Source organism: Aplidium turbinatum, chromosome 3 (assembly GCF_918807975.1).
Source record: "Aplidium turbinatum chromosome 3, kaAplTurb1.1, whole genome shotgun sequence".
In the NCBI taxonomy this organism is placed as follows: Eukaryota; Metazoa; Chordata; class Ascidiacea; order Aplousobranchia; family Polyclinidae; genus Aplidium; species Aplidium turbinatum.
In genome coordinates, this window is record NC_137474.1 from 18531494 (window position 1) to 18558940 (window position 27447).

The 27447-nt window shown below is 38.5% G+C and overlaps 1 protein-coding gene across 1 annotated transcript in view; it reads left to right on the top strand.

Moving 5' to 3' along the window:
- LOC145766608 (mannan-binding lectin serine protease 1-like) overlaps positions 1-27447 on the top strand; it is a 60355-nt gene that overhangs the window by 19802 nt on the left and 13106 nt on the right. Inside the window, exons 10-12 of the mRNA XM_082578323.1 lie at positions 17456-17618; positions 18227-18352; positions 20397-20550. Of these exons, the coding sequence (XP_082434449.1) occupies positions 17456-17618; positions 18227-18352; positions 20397-20550 (443 nt within the window). The remainder of the gene's footprint in view (positions 1-17455; positions 17619-18226; positions 18353-20396; positions 20551-27447) is intronic.

A 27447-nucleotide genomic window follows, 5' to 3' on the forward strand; every position in this document is an offset into this window, starting at 1 on the left:
GTACTGTTTAAACACCTTTAAATTTTAGTTTAGAAATTGTAATTCTTTTTTTTGCAATGTTAAGAAGTTGTTATGCCCTTCTGACCAACTCAATAAAAAATATCGTGCTTATACAAAAAAAATGCGATTACCAATTTCATGAAAATTGTAGTTTCGGGGTTAGGTAACTTGAATGTAAATGCCCAAAAAAATAGAGTTTTAAAATCTTTCCAAGTCTAGCATAATTTTTACCAGACACATGTAGTCACATCTCCACGTACAAAAAATCTGATGTAAGGCTGTTGTGGGAGATCAAACTTAGCTCAAACATTTTTATTCTCTTTGTGGCACAAGGGCAGTTTACTGTAGCCTACACATTTTGCTGATGTTCAGTAGTCTGACTATAAGTACAAAGTAGTAACGAAGTCTGACTATAAGTACAAAGACCTTTATCAGTTTAGAATGAAAATGTAGATGTAGCAGTTTTCACACAAATTGATACAGTTGCGTTTCTATGTTAGGGAACAGACTCGACCGACATTTTACACGTTGTAAAATTGTTTTGTTATACGTAAACTATTTTAGCTTGCTGTAAACATTTCGAAGCTCTTAGTTTTTTTCCAACTTTAATCTAGACAAGAAGCAGTTTACTTGAACATTTTGTTTCAAGCGCAGCAACAACAAAGTTTAGACAAAGCTGAAAATATGAGAAACCTGAGTAGCTAAAGCCTTGATGGGAATCAGAGGATGTTTTTGAACCCAAACCAGGCATGATTTAGGGGTCCGAAACCTTTCCAAGAGGCCAAAGAGTTATAAGAAACCACCTCGTTTTCTTTGGTTATCGTGCTTATTTTATGTGATGAAACTTTACTTTATTGAAAGCTTTAAGTACTTAGAAGTGAAGCATCTAAAAACACAAAGAGTTACTGAAAATAAAGCACATAACTGAGAATAGAATTAGGCATCTGACTGGGAACTAAACACTTGTACAACTGATTGGGTTTGTAACTAACTGATTAGTCAACGCAAAAGGAACACAGGCACCATACAGAGTGAGTGAAACAAACGTGTCAATCAACGAATACAAATGAACTCAGGGGAAGCCTTGGCAATTCACAACATTTTATAAGTGTTATCGAGGAGCCACGATCTCATTGGTAGTGGACCCAAGCTATCTTCTCAACGGCCCTGCGAGTAACAACAGTAGCAAAAGTAGCCTACATGAAATGCATGGAGGATTCATTGCACGCTTGAAAAGCGGAAAAAAACGCATCTTGAATTTAAAAGACAAGCAATTTAGTGCTTGCTGAACCTTCAAGAACACTATGCAACCGCAAGTAATGTTTCTTCTAAACTACCACAAGATATACGCTTTTATAGTCTACTCTACATCACTACTTAGGGCGAGCAACGTCAACCCAAGGTAGGTGCAGCAGGTGCAGAAAGAATAGATAAGGAACTTACTCTTTGTTTTAGTAGTTCCAGTTGCTTGATTAGCCAGTTAGTTCTTGGAAATTTTTAATGAATTTATTTAAAAGCGAACATTGTAACAATTGAGTCACTGGCAATGTTCACAGTTGAGCCAGGTGAGCCACAAACAACTACTGAATGAGTAGCAACAGCCATAGGCTTCCAGAAAAACCTTTCATCGATGTGTAGGGCTGTAGGCTACTAACTATATTTGATTTGCACAACTGTTTAGGAAAAAAGTTCTATGGGAAAGAAAGCTATTTGGTTTTACATATCCTTAATTATGAAGTGCGACTTTTAACAATTCTGAAAATATTTATTTTGTAGAAAAGTGATAAGCCTACCTGAATAGTGAATCTTAAAACACTTTATCTTGTTACTTGAAAATAGCTCATCAAAGAAAGACTGATCTTGGGTTAACGCCGTTGGCTATGTTCGAAAATGCTGAGAAAGAGGTATCAAACGGTACTTCTGTACGCAAAGTAGCCAAAAGTCTGGGATTAGAATGACTTTGCATAGATATCTGCAAAAGAAAAACAACTCCAGGTTTTAGTAATCAAAATGGGATATCACACCAAAAGAAAAGTTTTTACTGAATGTATGGAGAAAGAGTTGGCTGAACTTTTTACCGAGCTCACCAAACGAAATTATGGATTATCTAAAGAAAAGGGTAGGAAATATGCTGTGGAGTTTGCCTTTCAAAATAATCGTACAGTTCCCGAAAATTGGAAAGTGGATCATATATCCGGAGAGCAATGGTTAAGATCATTTATGGAAAAACACAAACTTTCTCTCCGGTCAGCAGAAGCAACATCTTTCGCTAGAGGGACAGCCTTTAACCAAGCAAATGTTAAGCACTATTTCGACTGTTTGTATGAAGCGATGAACCGCCATTCCTCACAACCAAGCCGTATTTATAATATGGACGAAACAGGATGTTTTACAGTACAAAAACCAGGAAAGGTAATTGCATTGAAAGGGCAGAAGCAAGTTGGCTCAGTTACATCGCAAGAGAGAGGCGATTAATTACACTTGTTGGGACAATCAATGCAATAGGGAATGATGCGCCACCATTGCTCATCTTTCCCTGTAAAATTTTTAAATCTTACATGCTGACAAACGGACCGGTTGGATCAGGGATTCATAGTAAATTCTTCACAGTAAATTCATTCATAGTAAATATTATGAATCCCTGGGTTGGATGCATTGGTGCGGCCAATCCTCCGGGTTACATGATGAAGGAGCTGTTTCTTGTGTGTTTAGACCACTTTATACGACATGCTCGCTGTTCTCCAGAAGATCCAGTTTTTTTGATTTTCGATAATCACATATCTCATATTTCACTGGAAGCTCGGAACAAATGAAAACAAAATGACAATCTAATCTTTACTCTTCATCCGCACACCTCACACAAACTACAACCCCTGGATAAAACTGTGTATGGACACTTCAAGTCGTACTATACCCATGCTTTGGACAGAAGGATGTGAACTAATCTTGGAATAGTTTACAATGTTTATCACGTTGCACTCGTTGCAGCAAACATAAGATAGCTTGCAACAAAGCATTTTCAAAACAGCACATCCAGTCTGCGTTTTCTTCAACTGGAATATGTCCGTTGAATAGAGACATCTATTCTGAGGATGACTTCTGTCCAGCGGATGTTTCTGGTAGAATCATTCCAGCTGAGGATTCTGCTACGAATGCTGGCCTAAACAAAAATATTCCTAGCCCTACATTGCTAAACTCATCCAGCGGGCACGGCGAAGGAACACATCAGGGACAATTTTGTGCAATGGTAACACCAATATTAACTTCTCCACAACCAGCACCGACACCCCCGCACAGGGATATCTAGAACAACCCGCAGTCTGCCTAGTGCCTATACCCCTTCACAAAAAATCATGCCGATCTCTAAAGCTCCACCAAAAAAAGCAAAGCGAAGCACGAGGAAACTGAAAGCGTGGATTTTAACAGATGCACCGGAAAGGTTGACTTTAAAGCCAACGAAAATAGTCCATAAAAGGACTATAAAGAAATATTGCTAAAAAGAGGAAGATTCAGAAAAGTAGACCTACAATCAAGAGACGAGTGTTTATTTATCTGAATCCATGTCGTCTGATGACGATACAACGATTTCGCTACATGACGAAAGTGATGAGGAACCGGATAAAGCTCCACAAAATATTGACTGTCAATGTTGCATTTGCTTCGACTCATGGACAAATAGGATGCAATGGATGCAATGGATGCAATTGGATGCAATGGATGCACCGACAAGCCTGGATGCAATGTCGGTGCTCCGGATCTCAGGATGTCTTTATATTTTTAATGGCAATGGCACTGGTTGTTAATGTTCGTTTTCTTCACAAACCTCGCGAAAGCATTTCAGAAAGGTAAAAGCACCTTCGTGCAAAGTTTCCTATTCAATGATACTCTCTGTTTTCAGTAGTATAAATTTCTGTTCGTTCAGTGTTCACTGCTATTTGATTTTAGTCACAATACACAGTTTAAACATTTTTTGATTGTTTATTTGCAAGATATTCAAGAGAGTTTAGTGTGTTTGATGCAGCTTGAGCTCTCTGTTGGGACATCTTTTGGAAGTGAAATAATGGTGGATCAACCTTGAAAAACGGGTCGCTCAATCGTGAAATTTAGGGTATCATTTGAGTCGGCTTGGTGTCAATTTCAAAATGCCGATAGCCTAGCCCTAAATGATATGAATCGGGGTCAGTCGCAAACACAAACATGCTCACAAGAACAGCAAAAGACTGAAATTTATCATGATGGTTTCGGATTTTTGGTAAAGTTCATCGTTAAACTTTTATTGCAAAAGCATCGACTTCTGGCTCAATTCACTAGACCTTCCCCTATGTGAAGTATGTGCACTAGGGTGGAGTGAAAATTTTTTTTTTTGATTTTTGCTCCGTAATAGCGATTAAAAGTTGTAGTGTGGCTTGAATAATTAGCTTTGCAAATTTCATCTTTTTAAAATAAAGTTTTCGTCTGCCGCAAGCAAGTTCAAGATTACAAGGGACGTGTAGATTAAATATCACGATCTGCTTCAGAATTTTTCCCATAGCAAAACCATCTCATGTGACGTCATAGAGGATATTTTTTACGATTCAATTAGTCCATTTAAGCAACATAATCGATGATATGCAAGGAACCATCAACCACGATCATTTGATAATAATTTGTGCTGAATGTAGCTTTAACATACAGGGCAGATGTAGCTTAAGTTCAAAGTTGCTTAGTAGCAGATTACTATTACCCCGCAGTGTAGATTGAAATCATTCTTTGTACTGTTTTGGTTACAGGAGAAACTTAATAATATGTCCGAAAAATCAAAAATAGGCACTGGAAAGAAATTACAATGCCCTATATTTGGTTTACACCAGGAACTTAGTCAGGTGCTTCTACCCACTTTCGCTGATATGATGAAGTATTACTTCTATGCAAGGCATCAAATGACGGAAGTGAACTTTTATAAGAGAGAACGCCCTACAGTTTATGAAGTGGCAGAGGAAGTAGCAAAAAATATAGAGCAACTTTGGAAGCGAGCGTCAATTCCTGTTGTGTGTCGCCATCGAGTCGTACAGATTATCATAGCGTATCACAATAAGCATCGGAATTTGCTTAAGTCTTATAAAAGTAGACAAGGACAGCCAATATTTATGTCAAAAATAGAAAAGTTTCAAGAAGAGTCAAAAAAACTCTTTGACATAGCAGCATGCAAGTGATATTTCCTGCTCATGCTGTAAGGCTAGGAAAGTACCGCCCGAAGAAAGAACTTTCTTAGCAGACCAACGTACGGAGAGAAACATGATGATAGGCATCATCGACAAAGCCAAAACAGTGCAGATAAAAAACAGAACGAAGCGAAAGTTGCTAGAACAAGAGGGTTTGATGAAGAGAATCCGAGTTGAATAGGATGGTAAAAGCAAGATAGGAGGTGCTGATAATGATTTAGAAAATGGTGAAAATTCAATTGAAAGTGATATGGATTTTTTTGCTACTCTTCCATCATGTTCACAAGATATAGTTACAACTGAACCTCAAAATAGACATGCCCTAATTTCACTTGCTCAAACCTGTGATCGCTACGGAGTTTCAGACAGAGCAGGTGCTGCTATAGCATCCGCTGTCCTACAAGATTATGGGTTAATAAGCGAATCAAACAGAACCAATGTTATTGACAGAAGTAAAATTAAAAGAGAAAGAAAACGGAACCGATCACACTTACAAAATGTGAACACTAAAACTGTCTTTCACGGATTGTACTTTGATGGAAGAAAAGACAAGACTATGGTAATACAGACTGATGTATCTACCCGCATGAAAATTGTAACAGAGGAGCATATTTCCTTAATTGGGGAACCAAATTCTACCTATGTGGGTCATTTTGCAGCACGTTCAGGAAAGGCTAAAGATATAGCCGAAGGTATATTAGAATTTTGGGCTTCCAATGTTTCTTCTGGTACTCTATGTGTCATTGGTTGTGATGGTACAAACGTAAATACAGGGAGCAAAGGAGGGGTGCTGCGAATTCTTGAAAAGGGCCTGAAAAAGCCATTGCAGCGATTTATATGTTTGTTGCATTTTAATGAATTACCACTGAGGCACTTAATGCATTATCTTGATGGAGTTACATCTGGTCCACAAAGTTTTTGTGGCTCCATTGGTAAAAAACTTGAAGACTGCGACAGTTTACCAGTCGCTGAGTTTGAGGCTGTTGATATTCAACTGCCTTCAATTGACGTGAACTTAAGCACAGATCAGCAGTACTTGTATGACATCTGTAAAGCCATTAGCTCAGGATGTTGTGATGCCAAGCTTGCCTATCGTAATCCAGGAAAGATGAATCATTCCAGATGGCTCACAACAGCCAATCGCATTTTGAGGCTTTATGTTTCACAAAAGAATCCCTGTGAAAATATGAGAGCGTTGGTAGAGTACATTGCCAAGGTATACGCTCCAACGTGGTTTGCTGTGAAAACGCAACCTTCCTGTACTAAAGGAGCTCAACACCTGTTTCACGTAGTTAAAAAGTCGCGCTATCTTAGCGCTGAACTAAAAGCAATAGTTGAACCTGTTATCAACCGAAATGCCTTCTTTGCTCACCAAGAGAACTTATTGCTGTGCATGTTGGTAGATGAACGTCTGCACATCAGAAAATTAGCACTGCGGAGGATACTTGCTGCCAGAAAACAAGGTCATGGGGATTCCATTCGTCTTTTCAAAGTTCCACTCTTGAACTTTGAAGCAAACAAATACTTTGAACTGATTGATTGGCAGCATACAGAGAGATATGATCCACCGCTAACTCGAGACATCCGGACAATCAGTTAATGTCCTTCATTGACGATGCTGCAGCTCCAGAGTTTGAATTTCCTAGCTATCTGTGTCACACGCAAGCCGTGGAAAGGTCCGTGCGCCTCGTTACTGAAGCAACATCTGCGGTGTGTGGGCAGAAACAACGGGACGGATTCATTCTAAGTAGACTGCAGTCAAGATTAGAAATTCCTGCATTCAATACAAAACGGCAATTTCTGGCAAAAGGAGTGCTTAATGAGATTTGAACTCATGAAAGTTTGCAGAGAGGGCGCTTGTCTTCCTGCATTTGGATCTTATAAACGTTTTTTTCCTCATGAAAACGATATTTCAAAAATGATGCTTGAAAGATGTTTGCACCCTTGCAATTTTCTGCCAACGCCCATGTATTGTATAAGCTGATGATTTAAAAGCGTTTACAATATTTGTATGAGATCAAAAGTAAACAAGTAACCGAATTCTCACCATTGTTATATTAAGAAAAATACTTTTCTACTGTAGTTTGATTTACATTCATTGCACATACTTGCTTAAACTGTGCTGATGAACTTGTGAAAAGAACAGAAATTTGAAAAAAATATCTTAAAATCTGTGTTTTTTTCTTGTCAGTTGATAATATACATGCAACAAGCGTTCTACAAGACCTATTTTCCACTGCGTTGCAACGATTTATGTGTAATTTACAACTCTGATATTGTTAGATAGAAGTATCGAAGGTAAAAATTAGATAAAAGTAACGATTATGCTAATTTTGATGACGTCATAGCTCCAAAATACCAGAGGAAACTTCAATCGACTTGAGGCAGACGTAAACGTTGATCAAAATCGAAAATATTTCAGCATGTGAATACATTTACCAGACCACAACTTTTAGTAACTATTACAGATTAATTCTATCAACTTAAACTTTTAACCCTATGTTTCACTCCACCCTAATGTGCACAAGGTGCAACATCTTTTTTTATGAGGATCGTGGCAAAACTTGTTTAAAAGGTTATCACACTCGTCAGTGAGTAATCACAAATAAATGAATGTTTTTCCACCAATCTGAAACTCTTACCAGACAGACGTAGTTCTAAGTCACTGGAGTAAAAATTTGAAAATCTTATACGAGAAACTGCTAATATTCCACAAAAGGAATATGACGTAACTTTCGTTAGAGACATGCTTAAAAGTCCCATACCCCAAGCATCAGGGGATGAAAAGATAAGGTTCTCATTGTGCTAAGTCGTCGGCTCTAACAAAAGTAGGGTGGTCAGTTCCTTTCTCTCGGTCGCCTTTCCTTCAGCAACTAGGTTTACCCAACTTATTACACCCTAGGGGTGAGCGGTATTTTTCAACAACCAGCTGATGCCGAGAGTTGAACCAGGATTGCATGATTGGAAAGCGAACGCTTTATCCCCTGCGCCATATCACCGCCATCCAGAGACATGTTACGACTCTAAAACTTCACAAAATAACTTTTCATCACAAAAAAAAATCTATAATTTACTAAAATCAAATGACTGAAACAATGCACGGTAAAACAAAGGTTAAGAACTTGATAGTAATAACAAAAACGATTGCTTTGTTTATTTTCGCTTTTCTACTGTTACGGCTTTTTAACATCTGTATCTGCTTTGAAACAGAATCCTATTTACTATATACGCTTATCACACTAGTTGTTGTCGTTTCACATTTATGTTCACTGCTCAACGCAAGAACGATTACAAACCGCTTTAATTTGAAAAATTTTGCTACCCATCGACCTGAAATCGTAGCAAAGCCTATCAGACAAGCAAAACTGGAGGCGTAAGCTCTTTCGCCACAGATGTGGTTTACTTATTGTAAACGAGTATACAAAGTTTTAGACAAATTATAACACGCAAAAGGCTAAAGAAGACTCCTCTGGGCTACTTACCACGAATTGTAGGTATTATAATGCGCCAGTAGCATCCTTACAAATTACCACAGGCCAGGGTTTCCCAAACTTTTTGGGTCACGGACCACTATTCGTGAAATTTTTTGGGCCACGTACCACTAATTTTTCGTAAACAACTTTGTAATTGCAACGAAGGTGCAACAATAAGATTTACGTTACTGGATAGCAAAAGCTTTCGAAATCATTTAAGTTGTAAAGAACTGCGCAATTACCTTTGACAGGGTACTTACGTACTGTACAACGTATATGTGTGACTTTTTAATTTCTTGTCATATTGCCACGGACCACCTGTGCAGTCGTCGCGGACCACAGTTTGAGAAACCCTGCATAGGCTACACTCCATTTTGAAAGTAGGGTGATTGAAAAGTAACTCCCTATTTTAAAAAAACTATAATTTATTTTTAAAATATAATTTCTACAATTAATGAATATGAGAAGGAAGTATAATGCATGGGCTTTTATTTAAAATTCGATATGGGCGCCTTTATTTGCCACCAGCTTCTCAAGTCGACCAGGAATCGCATCAACTGATTTCGCAAGAAACTCTTGCGGGATGGAAATCATAACTTCTCGTATTCGCCCTTCAAGTTCTTCCAAATTTCTTGGTTTGGTTGAGTAGACTTCCTCTTTCAGCCAACCCCAGAGAAAAAAGTCGCAGGGTGTTAAGTCAGGACTTATGGCCGGCCATTCGTGTGAACCGCGACGACCCATCCATCTTCCAGGAAATTGAGCATTTAGCCATTCACGAACAACAATAGCAAAGTGTGGAGGAGCTCCATCTTGCATGAAAATCAAATCTTCAATATTTTCCCAAGCACTGATAATTGGCCAAATTTCATCTTTTAACATAGCGAGGTACTTTTCGGCATTCATGGTATCGCGAAGAATGAAAGGACCCACAATCCTATCAAAAGTCATTCCACACCATACCGTTACTTTGGGTCGATTTTGCATTTTTTCACAGGTAACACGAGGGTCTTCTTCCGCCCAGTAGTGGCAGTTATGACGGTTCACAAATCCACCTATGTGGAATACAGCTTCATCACTCCATAGAATATTTTTAAAGAGGTTGGGCCAATCTCTAAACCAAGCCAACGTTCCTGTAGAGTAAGACGTCCAGCCATTTTTGTAGGGTTTTGAAATAAAAAAAATTTGAAAAGATTGAAATTGAACAATATTTAAACAAATCTGAAAGGAAAACAAGAACATAAATTAAATTGCCATACATTAAGTAATATATACACAAAAATTGAGAAACATGATATAGCATTTGAATAAATTGTATTTATTTTGAAATAGGGAGTTACTTTTCAATCACCCTGGTAGTTCACAGTTTTCCAATTAGCCATTTCCTTCCCATGTTGTTCAGGAACAACAAAAAGGAAATTATGTAAAAATACGTAAATGTTTTTTAAGCAATCGTCAATGTGACGACTTAAAGACTGACCTTCCAGACCACCATTAGGTATTGCGCTGTCACAATATATTCTATGCAAGGGTTCTGTAGCAATGATTAAACCTAGTCCTATGATATCAGAGATTTAAAAAATGAGTTGATGAAACTATTAGATGTTGTTGTTTAGGCAAAAAAAAATGATTTAGAGTTTAGAAGAAAAATATACACAAGTAGTGAAAGCACTGTAGAATACAACTGCTACAATTGATTTTATTCAGTGTTTTCTAATTAACTCCGACTTCCATTTTTGTTGCGTTGTTGAGGAACAACATCATGAATAAAGGGATAACAAAATTTCTGGACCATCAAATAGAGCCAATGCATTACGCTTTTCTTGTGAGCTGTAACTAGGCCATTTCATTTTCCTATGGCTGTTCTTCGTCGTCGTCGTCTGAGCTAGCTTCTGGGGCCGAGGGTCTATCCTTTTACCACCCCAAATTCACGATGTTCCCGGACTACACTGGAAGGCTTCTAGAGAGCAGCCAGTCTTTAGTTTCATCATTCATAACGCGCAGACCTTCCACTCCGTTAGGTGGCTTGAAGATGGTACAGTCATTGATGATGTGATCTGCGGTCTGTTCCTTGGCACCACATTTACAGGAGGAGGAAGAAGCCATTCCCCATTGGTGCATAGTTGAGGGGAAAAGCCCGACGCCCGTACAGAGACGGTTGAGGCGCACCCATGCCTGTCTCTGTAGTGTCAGGCCGATGAGGCGTGTGTCGGCGTCGGGGATGAATGAATGAAGTCTGGTGGTGCTTGACTTCCATTCAGAATTCCATTTATGGTCCGCCCAAGTAGCCGCAGAGATGTCTTGTTCATCAGCTTCGTTGATCAGAAGCCGAGCGGCTGGCACAAATGGGTGTCTTGGTTTCAGTCGACGGGGGTGCCCATTTGGGAGAGCAGAGATCTTGTGGTGGAGAAGAGGGTTAGGCTCCAGTGCCCGTCGACCGAGGGACAGAGTGGCTTTTTCGCGACGAAGCTCAGCAGGTTGGATGCCAGCGAAAATGGGGAGATTGTCCAATGGTGTGGGACGCAGGCATCCGGTCACTGTGCGCAGGGCGCTGTTTATGGCAGTGTCGATGTTGTGGCAGTGAGCACTGCGGCACCAGACAGGTGCACAGTACTCTGCAGAAGAGTAGACAAGGGCTAAGGCTGCTATTCGCAAAGTGTCATCCCTCGTCCCTCAGCTAGAGCCTGCCAGGTGCTTCAGTAGTGCAGCGCGGGATGTCTGTTTCTTGCGCAGTGACACCAAATGGTGGCGGTATGTGAGCGATCTGTCTAGTGTCACCCAAAGATACCTTGGCTCGGGGCAGAAGGACAGAGATTTTCCGTTGTTGTGGACATGTAGCTCACGATCAGCTTCCCGATGGTGTAGGTGGAAAGCTGCCGCCACAGTTTTGGTTTTGCTGAGTTTCAGTCGCCAGTTCTGGAGATAAGCTGAGATGGTTTGCATGTCCTGGCTCAAGGTGTCTTCTAGATTTTCCCACGACTTTGTGGAGTGGAGAATTGCCAGATCGTCCGCATAAGCGTATTTTGCGGAGACCGTGGTTGGCAGGTCGTGGGTATAGATATTGAAAAGAAGTGGAGCCAGGACCGATCCCTGTGGGACGCCGTTTTTTAGGCGTCTCAGTCTGCTTCGCTGTGGATTGCCGGTGGTGAGGGTGAAGCTTCGGTTCCTGACAAGTTCCATAATCATATGGACCATATGTCGGTCAGTAAGCAGGCGAAGCAGCTTGTAAGTAAGGCCGCGATGCTATACAGTATCGTAGGCAGCTGTGAGATCTAGAAAGACAGAGCCGGCCTTCTTTTTTGCCTCAAAGCAGTCCTCGATGTCTTGGGTCAACAGTGTGACCTGATCTACAGTGGATTTTCCGCGCCGAAACCCAGCTTGCTCTTTTGGAAGGAGCGGGTCGATGATTGGGTTGACGCGGGCATAGATCAGCTTTTCGAGGATTTTGAAAGGAACGCAGAGGAGGGATATCGGACGATAACTCCTTGGGTCCTCTGGTGGCTTGTGAGGCTTAGGGATCGCAACTACTAGAGCTCTTCTCCAGATTTTTGCAATTGTGAGGTGGTGCAGGCAGGAAGAGAGGAATCTACGTAACCAGGACTTGAGGGCAGGGCCAGCATGGAGCACAAGCTCGGGGCAGATCTTATCCGGCCCTGGAGACTTGGCGGAGGGCGGTGGCGAATTCCTCTGGAGTGAAATCTCCAGAGATTGTTTCTTCTTGTGGTGTTACCACTCGCCACAGGGCAGACACTTTTTTGGCGACAAGGCGGGATGTCTTGCGTCCTTTGTCTTGTAGACCCCGTTCTGCACTAGCTGGGAAGCGATGGCATTTGCAGAAACGGGGCACTGGCGAGGAGAGTTTGCTGAGCGCCCAGTGAGGTTGTTGATGATGCTCCATGCTTTGCAGCTTGAGTGTGAGAAGTCGATGGTTTGGACGGCTTCATTCCATCGCTCAAGCTTCTTTGCGTCCAGCCGCTCAAGTAGTCTGGTGGCGGCGGTGTTAGAAGCAGTACCCATGGTGGTGTTTAGGTAGGAGCGATAGAGAGCTTCACACTCAGAGTCCCAGCATGGTGTATAGCTGGTTCGATGGCCACGTGGTATTGTGGCCTTTGCCGCAATTATTATAGCATTGCAGAAGTCCTGGTATGCCTCGTCTGCGTTGCATATTTCAGGTGGTGGTAACTTTGCAGTAGACTTTTTGGTCAAGATGAGGCTGTATTGATTCCAATCGGCTTTTTTGAAGTTCCATCGCTTCACCGGTGAACTCGGGACAGGAGCCACAAGTTTTGGGGCGATGATGAGGGACGGCCGGTGTTGGGACCGCGGGAACTTCTCAAGCACACGTCTATCTAGAAGAGAGCTGTCGACACTTGCGAAGGCCAAGTCAGGGTTTGTCCCTGTTCCCCAGCGGCCGGAGTGGAAACTGGCTGGTTCCTTTGGATTGAATAGGAGGGAAAGATGGTTTGTAGAGGCCCAGTCAGTCAGCAATTCTCCGTCGCTGCTTGTGTTGTTTTAGCCTCAGTCGATGTGCTGCAGTTGAAGTCGCCAGCGTAGAGACTGGGGGAGAGGAACGTTGGAAGGGATGATGGCAACATTTGCGAGGGTGGAGGCTTGTAGATGTTGACGATGTTGTAGTCTGAGATACATATGCACACCCACTCAATCTCGGCATCAGTTGGAGATTGGTTGACAAACGTCCACTTCAGGCTCTCATGCACAAACGTAGCAATGCCGTGCTTCCTGCTTAAGGTAGACCCGGCTAGCGTGTAGTTGGGAATAGCTAGCCTATCTGCAGAAGTGCAGTGGGTCTCCTGGAGGAGGACGACAAGTGCCGGGTTGGTATGGGCAAGTTGCTCCACAACTTTGGTCTTGCTTGTTGTGTAGCCTTCTATGTTGAGCTGCAGAATGGTGGGGCGTCTGAACTTATCAATTGCCCCTTGCAGCTGTGCCGTCCGGGTGGAGGCTTTTGTTGACAAATTTCGTTTCTCATCTGGTTGAAAGCAGTTGGTACTCAAAGGATGGGGCACGAGAAGCCATTTGTCGTCTATGGCTGTTGATAATCTGATTGTTGATAATATGGCTGTTGATAATCTGCTGTTTGATATTCTGGCTGTTGATAATCATCTTCATGGATTGATTCTCAAAAAATAGTCAGTGTAATGAGTTACTTATTTATTCATTTCCTGTTGGTACAAAAGTTTGGTCTACGTAGTTTACATTTTTGTGATGTATTCTGAATCAGTCAGCTTGTTTCGGTAAATAAATGATGAGTATGTGGAGGTGTGGAGAATGGAAATATAAAGATGAATCTGAGAAATCATAACCTTATTTACAGTAGATTTAAACAGCAGAAAGAATGCTGGACAAAAATGTTCATCACAGATTACCCAGCTGTGAGGTGTGGAGGACTAGCAAATCTCGTAAAGCTAATTACTGGAGTGGGTCAGGCTAGAAAGAGTCTGGAAGATTAAAAAGTTATAAACATTAGTTAAGAAGAAAGTGCGCTTTAACACGACTTTAGTGAAAATAGCAGATGCAGCAACCAAGGTTGTGTTTACACGCGTTCACTTCTAACTGCTAACCAAGTTCATGGTGTCCATTAGAGAAGTTGGTCTACTTATCAAATAAATCAAACGATATTCGGTTTTAAAGCCTGGAACTTAGCAATTTCTAACTCATTGAATGAGAAGATTGAGAAATTGTGGGGTCTCTCTGCATAAACAACCCAAGTGTTCCATCCGTTATGACAGTGACAGCTAAATGTGATTTCAGTTTAAAATCAATTTTCCCACGTATCATCCAACTTGAGAGCAAGAGGAAGTTTAACATTAAGTTTAACTTTTAGGTTTTCAAAATATATTGGTTATGAGGTCTCTATAGATGATTTTTTAACTCCATTCCCTTTCTGAAGCATCCCAACACTGATAGCAAGTTCTGTCAGTCGTACAAAAAAATAAACTGATAGAAACTAACCAAGAAGTAATGTATCTTTTATGTTAGAGCTTCTGGGTGCTGAGGTCTGGGTGACTGACTAGACTAGAGAGTCAATGCTAACAGTGGAACATCCGCTGTATGACAAGCTTCTGGGTGACGAGAGTTTTATCTAAGTCTAAGGTACAACTGTGATCGAAGGATGTATGATAATACGCACATGAGGAGTCAAGCCCACTATTGTCTTTTTAATTGAGTGTGCACATGCAAGGATAATGTAGTTCATCCCATAGAACTTTTATTTACCGATGCGTGCATTCAATACCAAAAGCATTGCAAGCGAGAGTGTATCTCCCCACATCAGGGATTCATAGTATAGGGATCGCCAACTCGGCTGGATATCTGACAAGCGGAGTGTAAAAGTGTTGTCAGATATTTTTTAAATTTTTAGTAAAAATATCATTTTGGCATTTTTAAAGTAGTAGTTGCCCAAAACTTGCCCGTAAATACACGGTCAAGCTTTGGGCGATCACTACTCTTTAAAAATGCCAAAAAATTTATTTTTTTAACCCTTTAAGGGACAATGGTACATATGTGTACCATAAAAGTTTTGGGCTTCCGCAACTAAAATAAACATTTTTTTGTTAATTTTACGTTTTTATGGTATTCTGCTACATTGATTGTTCAATATAAAATTAGAATTTCGAAACTCTGGATCATTTTTCACACATTTCAAAGGTCGGTTTTTGAGCAGTTATCGCAGTACCACGGTGACGTCTGTTCACGGTATGTTTGTGGAAACAACAACCAGCAGTTTGCTCTATTTCCTTCAGAAACATAAAGGATAGTAGTTGTATTGTAATATATAAACGTTTTTACCATTGTTGAAAGTATTTTAGCATTGAAAAAAATCATATAAATTTTATGGTACATATGTGTACCATTGTCCCTTAGGGGAAATATCAGATAACTTTTCAGATCTTATTGAGGAGCCTGTAGGCAGTGTTTTTTCGTGTTGTTGCTGATTCGTAGCTCTTCAATATCATCAAATGTTAATAGCCTATGTACAATTGTACATATATGCAAACATTGCACCAGAAAAACACTCCAAAACAGAACAAGCCATATATGTATTGAGTGTAATGTCCACCTGTGCTATGTAAATGGTAGAAATTGCTTCTCATTGTACCATGAGTGTGGCTAACTGTACTGAACTGTCACCATTTCACTTGGAAGATGTTTCTGTATGAATGTGGGAATTTCTGATTTCCATTATCATGTTATTTTGCATGGAAACAACACTTTCATAATAAAAGTGGTGAATATGGGGCTGAGTTGACCCCCTATATGTGTTGAGTGCAATGTCCACCTGTGCTTTGTAAATCGTACTAAGTCGCTCCTCATTGTACCATGAGTGTGGCTAACTTTACTGAACTGTCACCATTACACTTGGAAGTTGGTTCTCTATGATTGTGGTAATTTATGATTTCCATCATCAAGTTATATTGCGTGGAAACAACATTTTCATAATAAAAGGGGTGAATATGGGGCTGGGTTGACCCCCTAAATACCTAACATTGAATAGTCGTGTGGGTAAAATCTTAAAATCACAAGACTGTAAAGCGAAAGTGCTTATGAAAAACAATAGGGCTCCTCATATGAAGCAACTATCATCAAAAGAGTTATCAATAAAATTTCCCCTAAGGGACAATGGTACACATATGTACCATACCGTTTTATAATAAACAAACAAACAAATTTTAAAAAAATTCTTAAATTCAATTTAAGTTGCCATTTTAAACTACAAAACATATTTATTTGGAAAAAAACTTTCTTAGAAATATTATATCCCTTAAAGGGTTAAAAATTTAAAAACTATTTGGCAACACTTTTACACTCCGCTTGTCAGATTTTCAGCCGAGTTGGCAATCCCTATACTATGAATCCCTGCCCCACATATTAGAATAATTTCATAATATTTCAATACTATGTAGGCCAAAACTCACTAAGGCTACTTGTGAAATAAAAAAATAAAAAAAATTACCTTCCTGCTTTTCAAGGTCAAACAGCAAAGAAAAGCAGTTTCACACTGGCACTAGCAGATGACATACGCTGGACTCATTGAAAATTGTGTTTTGTTTGCTGACAAGCAAAATAGTTGTTGTCTGTTCATCAGCGTATATTCACAGAACCCGCTTCAAGGCACAACCTTGAATTATGCTTGATAAAGCAAAACATCGCTTTGCAAAATCATATCCAATATCGGAACACTTTCGTGACTTGTACGAAAGCATCTAAACTTTTAAATATATCTCAAATTATTTTATCTTTTTCTTCATGGAGTTATTCATAAACAACATTTGCAAATACATTATAATGTCATCGTGACTTAAATCCAGTTACGAAATATTATTTCTTATGCAGTAAGTCTTACATTTCGAAAAGAAAAATACATATCCCTCGCTTAAAAAATTCATGAATGAAAGGGTTATAATCTAATTGCTATAAACAAAATTGCCTCATTGGTATCCAAATGTTTTAATCGCCACATTATTCAAGGTACTATGTCTGCAAAGAGTGACTTTAACGAACTATTTGACACTGGTACTTTTAAATGTTTAGATTTTATTGTTTTATCCTAACATCGATCCATTTACAGACCCCTTCAAGCTTTTACAGACTCGAATGAACTTTGTGAAGCCCTAATTTGGAGCCAAGCGGGCTTCAAAAGTGTGACATCTAGTACAGTAGGCCTACTTACAAATTGAAAACGTAAAAGCTAATATATACACAGCGGATACCTCTCCAGTCTTGTTAAAGTTTCTAAGTGCTTGTTGTTTTGTGTAATTTCAGTTTGCGGCGAGAAGAACCAAGGCAAGTTCTTTGTTCCTCACATTGCTCGAGGAGTCGAGACAATGCCCCATGAATGGCCGTGGATGGCTTTCCTAAACTTTGGTCGAAACCCAAACCTAGGTACGCGGTCTTCATTTTGCGGAGGAGCTTTGATCAGTTCAGAGTAAGATTTTTATTTTATTGTTATTGATAAAAATCAAGCGTTTAAAAATTAAATTCTACTTTCCAACAACCTTTTAATTTCTCTGGATTCCTCAAACGGATCTTGTGTTGAAAGGTTACTGATTTTATCTCCAGTGCTTTAATTCAAGAGATAATCTATTTCGGTTAGTTTTTTTATTTCATTTTTTATTGATATTTGATATACTGTACTTAAATACTTCCGGTTGCATAGCCAAGTGGTGAGAGCGTTGGTTTGATTGGGCGCCGGTTCGACAACGCTCAAGAGCATGTGCTGGCTGTGTCTTTGGCAAGACACTTGTGCCGTCGATTGCGAAGTGGCGTCCCTTCGAATATAGCCCTTAATTTCATGATTATAAACAGTATAGGCCTACTGCTCTGGAGAAAAATGCCTACGGCCCTTCTTAGGGTAGGGTGCGATGGCCTGCTCAACTAAAATTGCTAAATTGCATTCAATTTGTGTTAAATTTTTACAAACTATGATTGTCAATTCAAACGAATTAGTTTATGAAGGTTTCCGCTTATCAAGCATATTTAGAAGACTCTATAAAAGGTTTCGTGGGAAGCAAACTCATCTTATTTTCTACACAGGTACGTACTGACAGCTGGCCATTGCCTCACAAACACGGCATATTATGGGCCTACTGGCCTTCGTCCGGCCAATGACACATTTGTATGGTTGGGAGCGCACAACAGAAAGAGCGGGAAAGATGGAAGGTGATCGTAGCCTACTTAGATAATCACAATTGTATTCAATAAATTACAATAATTAACCACTTTAGAAACACTATTAACAACATCATGATTTTGCTTTGGCTTTGCGTGACTTAATTTTGACGGACATTTTACAGTTCGAAAGTAAATGTTCCAGGGGCCAACCAACTAATCCAAATAAGAAAGCATTGCAAAAGTCTAGGAAAATGCCAACCTTAGAACAGCTCATCAAGTAGAGGTGGGCGCTACTTTTGTAGCACCGATACTCTATTTTTTTGTTAGTTGTAGCAATAGCACCGCTACATTTTTGTAGGAGTGGAGGCAGCAGTAGCGGCGCAACTTTTTAATGTAGCGGTTGCAGAAAGGCATTACATTTCTTTCAGTGGCACTCGCGCTACTTTCCAATGTGAAAAAATGAATCGTTTTTGGAGATTTTTTTTATGAAACAATGCGTGAAAAAATCAAAGCAGAAATTATTCGACTATTGCCAGAAACATCAATCCAAGTTGCTACCGACAAGAGTGACACCAACACCAGTTATCGACTCCGAGGATGAATTTTTTGGTGTGTTGTTGCCATCGCATGAAACGTCGGAACGGAAAGAAAGGTTAATTGTGGAAGCCGTTTTTCTGACAGAAGCAAGTCCTCAAGTTATCCTATTGCCGATTAATAATGTCTCATCCCCATTTTAATGTTTCTGTGGAAAGATTTTTCTCCGATGGAAAAGAGGTGCTTAATCCAAAGCGCGCCGGACTCAACGACTCACATTTTAAAATGCCCGGTTTTTGAATGATGCGTGACAATAAACTTCAATTAGATAGTGATTTCTATAAAGACGTTGAAATGGCAGTGTAAACGAATTAAATCATTGTTTTCAAGGTCGTTTTAACGTCACACAGTGCTTCCTGTGTCAGTTTAAGTTAAGAAAAAAGTAACAAGCAAAATATTGGTACCGCGCAGTACTTTGACCCGAGTAGGGGTAACTTTATAGATTTGTAGCGGGGGCAGTAGTGCGTAGTGCGCTACTTTTAAAGTAGCAGATGCCCACCTCTGTCATCAAGTAGTCATCCCAACACAATATTTGTAAATTAAATATAATAAATTCTATTTGAAGAAGGACCTTCTGATGAGCCTCCTTTTAACATGAAACAGGCTGTAGAGGTTAAATTTGATGTGGACGTTTTTTCTATTTATAAAACATTTAAAATTAGTTCGTATTTTCAACTAAAGTCCCAGACGCCTTCGTCTCTCTGCTCAAATGTCGTATACAGTGTTACACGTCCGTGTGATTCGGCATTGACGTACAGTACATCGGTATGTCCACCAGACATTTGACCACGAGAGTACGGAGCATCTGAACTTTAGGGACTTAAAGAAAAGTGCCATCAAAGACCATATCATGGAGTGTTCTTTTTGCACAGATCGAAAATTCTCTACTGACTCATTTATAATTTTACGCCAAGGCAAATCTCAATTTGACACAAAAATTCAGGAAGCGCTGTTAATCAAACGCTACAACCCAAATTTAAACAAACAATTATTTGCGTGTGGCGCCTCTATTTTTCTCAACATTTACTAGTTGTATCACGTACCCCGTGGTGCAAATTCCTTTGTAACTTAATCATGCAGTTGCCTTTTTCCTAATGCAATTTGTTTTCCGTCTGTCTGTATGTTTTCCACACTATTGCTTTCAATCATTGCGTGTTACTTGATGCTTAAGAACTTATAATTAGTTTTTTGGTTAGTCAGTTACGGTAGCTACTTTTAAGAAGTTGAAAATTATTGTATTTTATAAATATTTGCAGATTTCTGATGAGGGCTTAAGTTAAGCCGAAAACGTTTGAATGTTAAACTATTTGTAAATATGTAAAAAATATATTGTTGTAATGCTCAACCCTGTGGTATTGTTGTGTCTTGCCTGTCTTTGGTATAAAAAAGCAAACTCTTTCCCAAAACTATTTTGCAGAGAAGTAACTATATTTGATGTATTTATAAACTATGTGCATAGTTTAGCTTGAATTGTCTCATTGTCCACAATGTATTGCAGTTTGTTCAAAGTCGTAGAAGTGATTCGCCACCCTAGCTACAACATCCGTACGTTTAACTACGACTTCGCATTGTTGAGGCTGGACAAGACAGTGGTCATGGGAAGACATATTCGTCCTATCTGTCTACCCTCAAAGCCGGAACATTTCGATTTGGTAATTGAGATGAAGTTTTCTTTCAAAGTTGGTTGAATTGAAATTGGCAATTGATCAAAGCTAATTTGAGGGCGTTGATTCAGAATCTGGCATTAGTTTTTGCCTGTCACATCAGGTTTTCATGCCACAACTTATTTTTTTCTGGAAAAATGTTAACTTTTGGACCTCTTTTGGTTTTTTTTTATCAAATTCTTTGTAACTTAGTCTGTTTTAGAAAGTTGTGTTAAAAAACATTTTTCTGTGTTTCCTGTTTCATAATATTGGTGTTTTCACCAATACCAGTATAAAACCTATGTGAATGTTCCGAAATGCACACGTGTAAAACGAAACAATAGTGGCAAAATATTCGGGTGTAGACACGAAAAAGACATATCACAGATAGGTCAAAGGGAAACACCGCTATAGGTTCACATAACGGTAACGACTAGAACATCGCACAACTAAGGCGAAAGAGAAAATTGAAAAAGAAAACTAATCGGGAAAAATGATGGTTTGCGAAAATGAGAGAATTGAAAGTAGTTACTTTTAGCGCCAAAAACTCGAGAGTGCGATGTTTTAACTATTTTCCAATTAGTTTTCTTTTTCCAATTTTCTCTTTCGCCTTAGTTGTGTGATGTTCTAGTCGTTACCCAACATAACAAGCCTTTACAATAAAGTGAAGCAGATGAAGCAGTTAACTTGATCTAGTCAGTCAGGAGCGGACCAGGGATATCTAGAGAAGGGGATATGAAGGCTCGCAGCGATTGCCTTATTCTCGTGACACAACCAGGGCGGTAGTTTGTAGTGCTTTAAACATGTGGTTCTTTTCAAAATTGCAGAAAGTCTTGTAGTGCAGCTGATACAGTAAGCTACAGAAGACAGTTAGAAAAATGTTACGTAGAGCATATTTAAAGAATACTTGTTTACAAAGATAGTTGAAAAGTTACCAGTAAGCTGTTTTTTTTTAACAAAGCCTTTGCAGTAGCCTAGGCTACATGTAAAGCAAGCATATGGATAGTTGAATTAACAAGCAATCATGAGCATGCTGTGAATATTCAGGCCTGATGCTAATAGCGCAATGCAAGTTATCATAACAAGATTTATTAAACTGCTATCGGTGCCAATTGTCATTTTACGATAAATACAGATTATTTACGATAAACAAAAGCCCTTCTATTGTCAGACGTAATAAAAGCTTTCGTATCCCCTTCTTTAGATATCCCTGGAGCGGACCCATGCTTTTTCTCCCTTTTTGCAAAGTTTTCTTGCTCGCTCATTCACAAGTTATTAACCAAGTAGGCGGCATTGGGCACGCAGAGTTTCAGACGTTTATTTAATGACATCACGCTTGTAGGCATTGCAGAAATTCTATAAGCCCTTAAAAATACTAAGAAAATCATGCAATACCTGAAGTAGCCTATTGTAAGCACATTGCTAATAAATTTAACTATACTTAGCAATTAAAGTGGTCTATTTCGGTGTATGATGTGTAAGGTAAACTGTGCATTATGCAGTTATACACTATGGAAAAAGGTTGGGCCAACTAGACAGATGTTCTCAAACTATAAAACACCATACAAACCTTCAACAAATAATATATTAAAATCCTTCTGTGGTGGAGCAGAAAAAATATTTGAAACTTAAGTTACATCAAAATTAGTTACTAGATCACTAAAAACCTTAACAGGCTGTTTCACCTCAGGGGGGAAACAGAGGGAAACAACTGTTGAGGGACAAATATATTTTAATGCTTGAAATATAGAGTGTGCTTAAAAATAAAGCTTCTGAATGCAGCCATAAATTTATGAAACGTTATTTAACATGTAATACAATGTCATAATGTTATTAAAACGTTTGAATAGTTTTAAAAACATATTTTTAGGAGGGCAAAACAAAAATTTGTGTGGGTGATTGCTCCCCCACGCCCTTATCCCCAGTGTCTACTTTCCTGTTATGCGGACAGCGAAGCGGCATGTGTGCTGGTTTTCTGCTCAATACCTTCAATCCTGCTGATGTTGGCAATTTATCAGAAACGAGTAAAAATATCAAAGAACTTTGAAGTCATTAAATAGTTTTGGTCTACAGAGCTAACGCCTATACCAATACAACATTGAGATATCTGTGCAGAGCGTGCACAGATATGCAATGCAATTGCACAGATGTACAAAGAAATGCAAAAATTGCTTCCACTCTGTAATTCCCCTGAAACGGTGCATATTATAAAATGTCTTTACAAATACGCGTTATTGAAAGTAATTTAACCCATTTGTATATGTAAATAGTAGCCTACTGATAATAGTCAGATGATAGTTTTCGCAATTGGAGGGAAAAATTTAAATTAAGTAAAAAAAATGCAAATACTCTAAAAAAAAGAATACTTGATGTTTTCTTCAGGTTCTCTGTCCTCTGAATGGTTCCAGGGCTCCAAATTATTTTAGGCTCGGTCACTAGGTCCTGAACCTCCTGTCAACACTCTTGCTTTCGTAGTGACCATAACTTAGGCCTACCATATTTTCATCGGCTAAAAAGAGGACACGTTTTGCCAGCAAGTAGAATTTTACGCTTGAAGAATCTTTTACATGTTTTTAGATCATTACTGTATAGGCCTACGCAACAAAACTTACCAAAAAACAAGAAAACAGATTGACTGAACGTTTAACTTATTTTTTTCTTATTTCTAGTGCTTCCTTAAGACAACAAATGATTTTACATTTTTAAGAGTCAGCAAAAAATGAAAAAATGCCTAATTTTTAGACACTTTCAGCAGACAGCAATATCACAAAAATCTGCAAAATGTGACAAATCAGGCACGACCTCCAGGTCAAGCCTTAACTTTTTTCAATAAGGAATTGTCAGCCTTAACGAAATTGTTAAATTATTTTCAAGAAATATGACTAAAACAGTAGGCTGCACATTACTGTTCCTTTCCTTGCAAAGCTGTAGGCCTATCCATGCCATGATTTCTTTTGCTGTAGGTTAGGTGTTACACACATTGCACTTTTAGACATTCGTTTCGATTTGTTCAAGTACCAAACGAACCAAACTGAGTTGGTAATCAATAACGTCTACCAGCGTTGTATCGATATAAAACGTATGTAGGTAGCCTAAAAGAATAACTTTTTATGAAAGTGTGAGCATGGCCTTTGAAATGCTTTTTAATATCTCATAGTGAACCAGGCAATGAATGTTCAACAACAGTTTCATAAAATGCGCCAATTTCTTGTAAAATTTATAAATCAACATGTAACATTGGTATACAAAATGTTTAGAAAACAAATAGCCTACAAGCCGTCGCTGAAACGTCATCAAGCAATATAATCCCGTTGAAAATATAAGCATGAAAACCAAAACTGTCAAAAAAGAGGACATTTGACCATTTTTTAGTGTCCTCGGAGGACAATTCATTTTTCTTGAAAAAAGAGGACAAATCCTCTTAAAAGAGGACATATGGTAGCCCTACCATAACTGCTCTGCACTCAAACGCTATACTTTCGGTGGTGTCCGACGTTTTTTTCGTGAACAGTTGTTCGTAAAACAATAATTTGTTCGTAAACAATTGTTCGTAAAATTAATTCTTCGTAACACAATTGTTCGTAAAGCATTTCTCCGTGCATGCAATTGACGGTAATACTAATTGTTCGTAAAACAGTTACAGGGCAGCGTATATGCTAGAGATGAGCTAGATGTGACGTGCTGTAGACGAGCAGACAGAGTGTAGAGTCCCTGATTCAGAATGGCAGTGAAAAAGGAAAGCCAAAACTTTTGTATGGTGGCCAGCTTTATTACAAAGATTATAGTGCACTTAACGCACAACGGCAAGAAACTACTTATTGGAAATTTGAGCATTTTCAAAGAAAATGTCCTGCACGAGTAACAACAGGTGCGCCGAAACAATTGTTGACTGGAGGGGGTAGGATTATGAAAAAGGGCACTTTTGTTGCTGAAAGGCCAATTTTTTTAAAACGTTTAAGATAAGATATAGCGATAATGCTCATCTATCAGCTCACTATCGAATAATGATAGCCTACAAGTGTCCGGTATACAAAAAAGGGCATCATGCTATGTTATAATGATGTAACCTACTGTGTTGCAGAATTTGTGCTGTAAATATTATTTTGAGCTTTTGATTGAAAGCTTTTGATTAACGATTTCAAAAATATTTTCATTGTCGAATATCTCGAAAACTAGAGCAATTCGAAAATACTAAGTGCATTTTCGGAATCACGCGCCTTGAAGTACTTTAAAACGACTCTCACCTTTATTTGTGCCAAAGTTTTTTTGTTGGCCTGTGTTATAATTAGGCTAAAAGCGAATAGCAGAAATTGTTATATTGCAAAATGTGCAGTAGCTTACATGACTTTAAATGGGCACCATTGCCCCCCTGTCCCTCCATGATGCCACCCTTGCCCCCCGCTTCCGGTGCCCCTGAGTAACAACTAAAAAAAAATTCAGAACAATTCACTATGCGAACAATTGATGTGGGCTATACGAAGAAATGATTTATGAAGAATTGTTTTACGAAGAAATAATTTTACGAACAACTGTTTACGAACAATTGTTTTACGAACAACTGTTTACGAACAATTCACCTATAACCACTTTCGGTCACGAAGAATGACGTGTAGTGGGCTAGATAGATTCAGTCATGCGTTTAATAGACTTAATACAGACTGCATCAATATGTTTTGAAAAATTTGAAGACTGAAGCTATCGTCCTTTCCAGATTTTCATAAGATAAATTTGTCAGAGTTTTCCATTACACTGGTCAACACAATTTTTAGTGCAACAAAAATAAGAGGGGTTTTGAGGGGGGTCGAAGGTGAGGAATCCAAAAATGAAGTCCGTTTTTCCGTGTCAAATCTTTTGTTTTTCACTGCAGCCAGGGTATGGGATGGAATGGAAGACGTTTTTTCCATCTTCCATCCTGAGATTTTTTCCATTCCATCTTAGAAGTCTTCCATTCCATCTTCCATTCCATCTCAGAAATATCTTCCATCTTCCATTCCATCTTCCATCATCACATTTTGTGATCTCCGCGTTGAATATGCTACAAATAAACCTAAAAACCATAGGCTAAATTTAAGCTAAAAATTTAACAGCAGTATTTTCCTAAGGATTACGTACCGTTTGGTGTTATAGAACTAGAAGGGTAGATTGATTCTATAAATTAATACAGAAAGAAACAACACGTAGCAAAGTTAAAGAAACTGTTGTAGTACCGGTAGTCTACGTTGGAGAAGATAAAAAATAACAATAATACTTGAGAAGCAACATTACTTTTGTTCAGGTTGCAAATGCTTTCAAACGTTTACGTTTGAGACATTTTTGTTTTGTTTTCTTCTGTTTTCTATCAACTTTGCCATTGTAGTTTTTCGTTACGAAATGTACAAAAATCTATTTCGCTTAAGGGGGCAGTTCTACTTAGAAAAAACATTTTTCAATTTTTTTTTTATTCTATTGATATATATTGGAAATTTATCGTAGATTTCGAATATGCAGTCAGTTTTTACCTATTTGGCCTCATTAGGCTTCAAACGGAAGGTTTTCTGAACGCACCTCAGTTTAAAATGTTAACAAAAATTTGCATTTTTGTGAAAATGTTAGTTGCAAGATGTTTTGTATTTTCCCTTACAAAATCTAATAATGAATAGGTAGCCACTTTAACAAGCAGATTTCTAATAAACCACGAACCATTAACCAATCAGAAGCTACGCTGTTCATGACGTCATCAAGGTTGCGTTTAGGAAGAACAAAGGAAAAACGTAAATTCTAGCTAAATTAAATCATCGCTTTGCCATTGGTTGACCTTGCGCAGAGGGTTAGGCCGGTGGTAGTCATTTCATTGACGTGAGTTTGACTCCCACCCCTTCTATAACTTATTAGAAATCTTATTAGAAAATTAACTTATTAGAAATCTGCTTGTTAAAGTGTCTACCTAATGAATAAGCTAAATAGCGCCACCTTTTCAAAAGGGGTGTATATGTGTAAACTCAGTATTTTGTTCATTATGTATATTTTAGTTGTTGTAAATGGACATAAAAGAAAAACAGTCACATTTAAAGTCAAAGGCATAAATTTACCTAATTCTATTTTTCAAATGCGATTTACTCAAAATCATGTTTTTGTGCACTAAAAATGTTTCTTCTAGAAAACTACTTGTCAGAATTGGCTAAAATTTTTAACAGATGTAGCCTACAGTAGGCCCTTACGGACATAATAATTGAGTTTTGTTTCAATATTTAGAGTAGTAAATATTTTATTACCAAATCCTGAGGTCAAATTTGCTCTCGATGCATAGCAATTATGAATTTTTTTATATTTAAAAAAATAAAAGAGTTAAAAGAAATCCCCTCTAACAATTTATGGCTAGGATACCCTACTACAGTGGTTCCCAACCTTTTTTATCCGGTGGACCCTTTTAGTCGATATTCCAATCTAAATTCCCCCCTATAAATTTAGTTTGTTAAAAACTCCTTTATATTAATATTTTAATCTAAGTCTTGGAAGATAAATTAAACTTTTGCTAGTAATAAACTTTTTAGGCGGTAACTTAATTAGGCCTAATATTCCTTTTCATACTAAAATAATTTAATTAACGAAGAACGTTGCTGAAACGTATTTTGATCAAAGAATAGGCTACACTCAAAATATAAGAGTCAGTGCATTTAACACTTTAACAGGCTGTGTGAAGCATGTGATTTTTTTGTTTCGACAACTCATGCATGTGGTGGAAGAGTATTGGAAAGAGCACAACGAATATCATTCTGCACGTCTAATCTGTTTTGTTTTCATTTGCAAGAGTTGAAAAACCTGACTCGCATAAATAAGTGGAAGCAAACGGGAGGATACTTCGAATAGCTTTCTCTGCCACTTTGGGATTGGAATTACACATTAATGGCCAAAATCCAGTGATTGATT